Source organism: Penaeus vannamei, chromosome 28 (assembly GCF_042767895.1).
Source record: "Penaeus vannamei isolate JL-2024 chromosome 28, ASM4276789v1, whole genome shotgun sequence".
NCBI classification, from domain to species: Eukaryota; Metazoa; Arthropoda; class Malacostraca; order Decapoda; family Penaeidae; genus Penaeus; species Penaeus vannamei.
In genome coordinates, this window is record NC_091576.1 from 24,860,614 (window position 1) to 24,869,496 (window position 8,883).

Below are 8,883 nucleotides of genomic sequence, written 5' to 3' on the forward strand. Positions count from 1 at the left end.
CCTTGAAAACCTTGAAAAGCCTGATTGCTAGTTAACAACGAACACTACATCCGTTTTTTCAGTTTAATTTTTCAACTGGAAGACATATGCGTCTACATCAGGAATGGAATATTTCCTCTTAAACACCTTTATCATAAAAAATTATACTTTCCACTGCAGCCTCAGGACTTTATTTAATCACCCCAAAGGCCCCCATGGCTACCTTTCCCTGGGATTAGTTAACATCCTTCCAATAAAAATCAAGTCCACTGATTATCGAATTCGCTACACCATTGAATGCGGATCAAGTGTCAAAACTAATTGGATAATTCAGATCGCGAGCCCAGTCATAATTTGAGGCAGGGGGAGCAAAAAATAACAAAACTTCAAAAAATCTTAAAAGAAATACTAATTCCAACTGAAATGTTAAAATGTCCAAATATTACAACTGAAGAATTGTGTCCTGACGTGTTAAGACCTCCCCTTTCGGAACTTTTTTCTTGACAGTGCTGTTCCTGCCTCTGCGCATGCTCTTCGTAGCATTAACCAGTTCATATCAATTCACTTCAGTAATATTTCTTTAGTATATACTATAGTATGGACTAAAACACTATAAAAGAAGAAAGAAGAGAGATTTCAGAAGGTATGCTTCGGCCATGGTCCAGCTCGGGGATTCGAACGCTCAAACTCAATTCCACGAGACCCGCACTTACCCACTCTCCACTGCTGCGAAATCTGATTGCGACATTGAACTGGGGATATATCTTATCAATTCCTAAACAGTTAAAACTATTGTTAATCGCTCACGCTCTTGAATACATTATAGGAATTTCCTCCATTGCTAGTCTTTCATGCTACCAAAATAAGTTCTACGTAAGACCAAACAGTTACATGATGCATGTTTTGCAATGATATTATTTTTTGTTTGTTTGTTTGCTTTACAAGACACTAAAATTGAGTGGTATTATTATTGACCTATCAGCTGTCTGACACGTTACATGTGTGTTTGTGAAAGATTGAGACACACACACACACACACAGAGTAAGAGAGAGAAAGAGAGAGAGAGAGAGTGAGTGAGTGAGTGAGAGAGAGAAAGAGAGAGAGAGAGAGAGTGAGTGAGTGAGTGAGAGACAGAGAGAGAGAGAGAGAGAGAGAGAGAGTGAGTGAGTGAGTGAGTGTGAGAGAGAAAGAGAGAGAGAGAGAGAGAAATACATATAAACATACAAAAAGAACCAGACAACCAGACAGAGAAATAAAGACTGAGATACAGACAAACAGAAGGAAAATCAGCTTGTGTGAGAGAGAGAGACTGAGAGAGGAAGAAAAGTGGGTGTAAAATATGCATAAATTAGAATGAATAAAATCACTATGAAAGAAATTTAATTTTCGTTTCGATATTACATTTTCAGATTTATGTAGTTCTGAAAAAAGTATAATCTAGAAACATTAATCAAACCTCTTGTATAACGAAATTATTCATATTCATTAGAACCATTTTCAACATTTGGTATAAGGAACTGTATCCGACAGCTATGTTTTTAAGGACTATTTAAAGGCGTAATTAGACGTGTATGGACGTGTGTGTGTTTGTATTTGTGTGTGTGTGTGTGTATTTGCGTGTGTGCGTACATGTGCGCGTGCCCACCCATAGCAAAGGAAAGAGATAACTGAAGGGCGTTCCCCCCGCCGCACGCAGGGCCGGCCACCGACCGCCGAGATGGACAGCGGCGAACAGCGTCGCGTGACGGTGCTCGAGCGCTGCCTGGGCTCCCTCGCCGCCGTCAGGCCCGCGCCTCCTCCGCAGCAGGAAAAGGTCGAAGCCTCCAACTTCAGCGAGCGCCTTCAGCTGAACTACTGCCCCACCAAACGCTCGGAGGTCCTGCGCTCCCTCCGGCCCCAGGAAGAGCCCGCCTTCGCCGCGGCCCGGGGGGAAGGGGAGGCGGCCGTCGAGATCCACTGGACGCCGGCCTTCGGGAGGTATCTGGTGGCCGCGCGGGACATCGCAGCGGGGGAGGTGGTGTTCCGCGAGGCGCCCCTGGTGGTGGGGCCCAAGGCAGGGGCCGGGCCCACCTGCCTGGCGTGTCTGAAGGCGCTGCCGGAGGACACGTGGGAAGGCTGTGAGCAGTGCGGAGCCCCGCTCTGCCGCCCGCAGTGTGGCGGGAGAGGACACGGCGAGAGGGAGTGCGAACTGCTTGCTCTTCTCGGCCTGAAACACGAACCTCGGAACACCATCCGCGTCAAGCAGCTGAACGCCCTCCTGGCGCCCCTCAGGGTACTTCTGCTGATGGAGCGGTCGCCGGCGGCGAAGGCCATCGTGGACGCGCTGCAGAGCCACGTGGAGGAGCGCCGCGGCCTCCCGATCGGCCGCTTCGTCGAGACGCACGTGGTGGCGGTGCTGCGGGAGCGGCTGCGATTGGCGTTCGCGGCGGAGGAGATCCGGCGCGCGTGCGGCGTGTGCGACACCAACAGCTACCAGGTGAGCGCGGGCGAGGACCGGGTGGGGCGCGCGCTGTTCGCGGCGGCGTCGCTCATGAACCACTCGTGCACGGCCAACACGCAGCACTGGTACCACGACGACGTCATGAGCGTGCGCGCCGTGGTGGACATCCCCGAGGGCGCGCCGGTCACGTACGCTTACACCAACGTCCTGTGGGGCACCCGCGCCCGCGCCACCCACCTGGCCACCGCCAAGCTCTTCACGTGCGGGTGCGAGCGCTGCCTCGACCCCACGGAGCTGGGTTCGCACATCAGCTCCGTCAAGTGCCGCGAATGCCCCCAGGGCCTTCTGCTGCCTCCGGCGGCCGCCAGCGCCCCTTGGCAGTGCCGGGCGTGCGGCGCCAGCGTATCTGCAATCGCCATAGAGACTTTGGTGCGTGCCGGGGGAGCCGCCCTGGGCCGCCTGCAGCCAGAGGACGCCCGATCCGTCGCGGCCGCCCACGCCCACCTCACGCGCATCCTGGGCGACACGCACTACGTTGTGGTCGAGGTCAAGCGCGCTCTCGTGCGTGCCATCATGGCGACGCCGCTCGCAGGTAGAGGCGGTTCATTTCTATTCGCAAGTATTGCCACATCGGTGCTGAAATATTGTCTTGGGTAGACTAATGGACACAGAGAACCATGTGCTGATCATAAGATAGTTATTCAGATGGAAAAAAAGACCAAAAGTAATCATATTCCTTCATATCAAATCCCCTCTTTATGATGAAAACATTTTTTTCCTCTCTCAGATATAACCCAGGCTGACCTTGAAAGGGTGTTGGATTTGACCTCAGAACTGCTCCGCCTTGCTGATCGGCTACAGCCTGGACTTACCAAAATCAGAGGTATGTAGAAAAAATATTGCTTGGGTACAAATGAATGTTATTTTATTAATCCGTATCAATATGCCCGATTTATTCAAATATGTTTTTTGTATTATTCCTGTCATTTGTCAACTTTAAACTTCTTCCAGGGGACGGAACCTCTCTGGAAATCAAACATCGAAATCAAGAAAGCATTGAATATAAATCAATATGAATTCTTACACAAAAAAAGTATAATACAGTCATGCAGTTGTATACGTTTAACACCCACACAGAGCAGGATACAAACCCGCTCAATTTACGGTAACACTCAGGCTGTTATCTTGAGTACGTGAGTTTCGGATCTTTGAGTCTCTAAAGTTTGGAAAGAAGAGTGGGAAGGGAAAATATGGGATAGGGGAAGGATAAGGAAAGGAGGAAAATAAAGAGAAGAGAAAGAAGACGGAGCTTAACCTATCTAGATATATGGAGGGTGTTGCCTATGCATTCCTAACTTCCCTACACGGAGCACTTACTTTCTTTCAGGACTGTTACTGCTAGAGCGATCTCGTGCCCTGGTGGAACTCCTGTGGCGCTGCAACACGGGGGCGGAAGGTGATGCTGCAACTCACTTGGAGACTTTGATTTGCAACATTCCCGGTTGCGCAACTCTTTTACAGGTACAAAGAATTATCCTCACTGGTTTTGGCTGAACACGTGTTTTTTTTTCGTTTTATGTCTAATATGGTAGGACAGGATGAAGGAGACTAACAATCACAAGGTCCCAGATTCGCGCCCGATTAGTCTCAGCTGTGAATGAGTACTAGCATCAGTAAGCTAGAGTCAAAGTCAGGGTGGAAAGAAACTGGTCTCCAAACCGCGGACATTTCCTCTATGATCACTTGGATCGCAATAAAAGCCAGTCCCATTTGCTATCTTGCTCTTGTTACCAGTGACAGTTACCAGTTACCAGTCAACAGCTTAATAAACATACAAACACACGCAGAAATAATTTTGTCTGATTTTCTTTGTTCTTTGAACACCTTATACGTCAGGCCTTTGCAAGTTCTGACTGTGGCTGCATTTGCAATCTCCAGCAAGGGAAATATAACTTTTTTTTTGTCTTCTACGTTGATATTTCCAATTTTATTCTTTCCATGACACTTAAAATATTTCCGCCTGATTTCAGGAATGGAAAAACTGGCAACTCACTCGGGCTCTGGAGTCCTCAAATTCACTGTCACTCTTAAGAAGAAAATACTTATGTGCTAAAGGAGCCAAATTTCAATAAGAAACGACGAATATATTATACATGTTTTAAAATTCCAAACATATTGAAGTACAAGTACCAAGAGTCAGGTGATTAGAATAACTCGAATCGGACTATTAGAGGGCTAAGGGTGAGTTGCCAGTTTTTCTTCTGAAATTGGACGTACTATAATTCACTTTCACGACCTGCCAGTGACAACACTCCACCTATTTTATTATTATTATTATTTTTTTTTTTTTTTTGTCAAGTCAAACCCTAGATTATTATTATTACTATAATAATAATAATAATCAAATGTACACACACACATACACACACACACATACACACACACGCTCACCCACTATGTCACTCCCTCGCTCACACACTTTTTCTCTCACCAACACACTCAGTCAGTCTCTCCCTCACTCACCAAATCACTCAGTCTCTCTCACTCACTCCCACACACGTACATACTAAACCTAAACGATGAAAGCCTATACGGTCAGCTGTGGTCCGCTTCTAGGCCTGAGTTCTCTTTTTAGCGTCATTCCTGCCCTCTTACTCGAAGCCTATATATATGAATGCGCCTACGAATGCCTACTGTGTGTGTATTGCTTTCTACTCAAACACACACACACACATGGATAGATCGGTAGATAGATACATGTTAACAGAAAGGAAAATACAAATGTTGTATTTCAGTGTGTCTATTATGTTCTATTCAAACACACACATACACATATGGATAGATCGGTAGATAGATACATGTTAACAGAAAGCAAAACACAATGTATTTCCCTTCCCCCTCTCTCTCATGCACATAAGCATACATAACCCGTTTTCACATTCGTGCATGTATACAGCTTCCGTTTTTTCCGGGTGACAGCGTTAGGAACGATGTTAAAAGGAGGCCTAGAAAGAGACGGGCTGACCGGATGGCCGCGTCCCAAGTCTTAAATATACATCCAAAATCATGTTATGAATTGCGTCATAGGAAAATCGATTTATGACTTCTTAATATAATGTTTAAGGGGTAGAAGTCCTGCCAAAGCTTCCAAGATATTCTGTGTGACTAAAACTTCGAGTAATGCCGACGGATTTTTAAAGATACGGGTTGAGGGTGAGTCTAAGTGAGTCGTAATTCATTTGTGACAACAAACTGACATATGACTCATAGACTCTTCACATCCTTAGCTGGTAATGATGTGTCATAGTTCCGCTAGCTATATTTAGTCTCGGGTTTTTAGAAGGGCGTCTGCACACTTGGTGAGTGTTTTTAGTGCCCGTATGTATGTAATATTGTGTAAGTAAGAAAGTGCAATGGGTGAACCTCTGTTTTTTCTTTCTTTTTTTTCTCAATCTTTTTTCTTTCTTTTTTTCTTTTTATCTGCTGATGTCCTTATATCTAGTATGTATGTATATGCGTGTGCATGTAGGCTCGTATTTAAATATGCATGTATGTATATTTGAGTGAGAGATAGACTGAAAGCAGAAATTCCGAGTACCTCCAAGTACACATAAGTTCTACACAGTTCATTACTCGAGGAAAAAAAACACATTCGTTTCACGTTCATATCATACCTTGGTGCGCGTGGGCCCAGCGAGAATTCAAAGCATGTCAAATCACTTCATAGAAGATCTAATACCATTGCGAGCAGTTACTATGTCTCGTGACTATTTCTTGCCTTATGTGCGTTGTATATGTTGTGGGTCTGTACTTATGAAGGTAATAAAGGGGATCGGAGTTTAGTGTTTAAATGCCCAAGCCATCACATACACTTTTTGGGAAGGAAACTAAAAAATGTCTGTATATTTATGTATATATATATACTTACATATACATATATCATACATACATATATATATATATATATATATATATATATATATATATATATATATATATATATATATATATATAAATATATATATATACATACATATATATATATATATATATATATATATATATATATATATATATATATATATATATATATATATATACATACATACATATATATGTGTGTATGTGCGTGTATAATATAAACATTATATATATATATATATATATATATATATATATATATATATATATATATATATATATATATATATATATAGATGTATATATGTATGTATATGATATATATGTGTGTGTGTGTGTGTGTGTGTGTAATGTGTATATATGTGCGTATATACATATATATATATATATATATATATATATATATATATATATATATATATATATATATACATTATATATATATATACATATACACATATATATATATATCTGTGTGTGTGTGTGTGTGTGTGTGTGTGTGTATGTGTGTGTGTGTGTGTGTGTGTGTGTGTGTGTGTGTGTATGTGTATGTATATGTATATGTATGTATATATATGTATATATATAACTATGTATATATATATATATATATATATATATATATATATATATATATATATATATATTCATCTATTTATTTATTTATTTATTTATATATTTATGTACATATGTGTGTGTGCGTATGTACATATTTCTGTACATATGTTGTATTCAACATGTAAAAAGGTTGAATTTCAAAGGACGTTACTGTAAAGATTTATTGTTTTCATAATGTAGCAACTGAGACACATATGCAGAAAGATAGATAATACTCTATTTTTTTTTATGTATAGTACACTTTAAGTCTACCCTCAAACGTTATATTTTCTGTCTTCTTTTGATAAAAGAAAACGTAAATATATTTTTTCAGGGAGACTATATGATTTATCTAACGATTTTTTAAAAGAATGTGAATAGGTCTCTTTGTTCATTTATATATACAAAAAACATCTGGAATACTCATACAGAAATTGTATTACAAGTAATTCTCTTTTTCCAGAACCTGACGGAGGATCTAGCCAAATGCGAGGCCATTCTTCTCTACGATTCTCGGTTTTCAGGTGTTAAGGAAGTAAAGCAACGTTTTGAAACGTTGAAACTGACGATAAAAACCAGTCTCTTGTCGAAAGAGATGGGGAAAATTGACTTCACTGATATGAAAACGGGAGATTCGCCCAGACATGTGTCCATAGGAGGGAACTAACGGAAATGTTAACCGTCGTTTTGATGTCTATAATTATATTTTCTTGTACGCCATCCATTCACACTTTGTGTTAAGTTGTTTTAATTTTTTGACAGATGCATACATAGATTGCATACTGTAGCACCACAGGATATATTAAAAAAGCGGGAAAGGCTGTTTTGAATGCAGAACCTGTCAGTTAACTTTACCGTTTTAAGGTGATGTGTTATGTGTAATGCCTGAGGTAATTAGGGTAATTTCAACGTGGAATTCAATTATTTAAATTTCTAAGCTCTGATCATAAAACTGTATTAAGCTAATGTAAATGATTTCCATAGCGTTCTCATTTTAGCAAGAACGTGTTTTATTTTGTTTTCCTTGTAAATCTAAGAAACTTAGCTTGCTGAAGGAACTGACAGTGGAAGTGGATTGTAGAATTGCAAGAAATAAATACACTTTCTTTATCTAACCTAACTGAGCAAGCATTATAACTATCTATTTATCTGTCCGCCTGTATGTCTATCTCTATATATACATCTACTTATCTCTCTCTATCTTAGCATATATAGATTGAATGAAAATACAAAACTCAAATTGAAATACAGTGGATACGAGTAGAATAAATAGAAGAGATGAGTACTGAATTGACACTTTTGTATAATTCCCATATTTTCTATAGTTTGCAATGTATATTGCTTTTAAATAAATTGAATAGTACGTTGACGATGTTTCATTATCTACTCTGAATATGAACCAGGGCTTGTTTTAGATGAGCTCCCCCCTCAAAAAAAAAAAAAAAAAAATCTCACGAGAAGAAAATATATGTTTTAGATTAAACAATTTAAGCAAAGCCGAAGATATTCGTTTGAAATTCCACTATGCTACAACGAAGATTTTTGCGACATAGGATATTTGCTGTCAATTGCAACATTTGTTGACGGGTGTTCTCCCAAAATGGGGTCCACCTTAACAGATTTAAAACAAAAAAATTGAGTTTTTTTATTTTTGCTATATAGTTGGGCATATTTTCTAAAAGAGTTGTTCTTCATTGACGATTGTGTTGCAAAATGTGAATAAAATTTACTTCCAAAAACCGTTCATAAAATGAGTTTGCCTTTTTCCTACCATTACCAAAGACGCTACAAGTACAGTTTAAATAACCTGACTGATGAAAGCGGCAACTTCCTTTCCAGATACTTGAACAGCTGTGTTTTCTATTTCTCTACCTAAGTGATTTCCTGGAAGGCCAAAATCTATAAAGAAATCAATGCTAATGTCGTTATTGACAACATTATTCTG

The 8,883-nt window shown here is 40.4% G+C and overlaps 1 protein-coding gene across 1 annotated transcript in view; it reads left to right on the top strand.

Annotated features, from left to right (window-relative positions):
• The window catches only part of LOC113811960 (SET domain-containing protein SmydA-8), a 15,413-nt gene extending 7,108 nt beyond the window's left edge, over positions 1 to 8,305 (top strand). Inside the window, exons 2-5 of the mRNA XM_027363814.2 lie at positions 1,677 to 3,012; positions 3,208 to 3,303; positions 3,808 to 3,941; positions 7,402 to 8,305. Of these exons, the coding sequence (XP_027219615.2) occupies positions 1,698 to 3,012; positions 3,208 to 3,303; positions 3,808 to 3,941; positions 7,402 to 7,605 (1,749 nt within the window). The 5' untranslated portion in view covers positions 1,677 to 1,697 and the 3' untranslated portion in view covers positions 7,606 to 8,305. The remainder of the gene's footprint in view (positions 1 to 1,676; positions 3,013 to 3,207; positions 3,304 to 3,807; positions 3,942 to 7,401) is intronic.
• Positions 8,306 to 8,883: the final 578 nt, after the last annotated feature.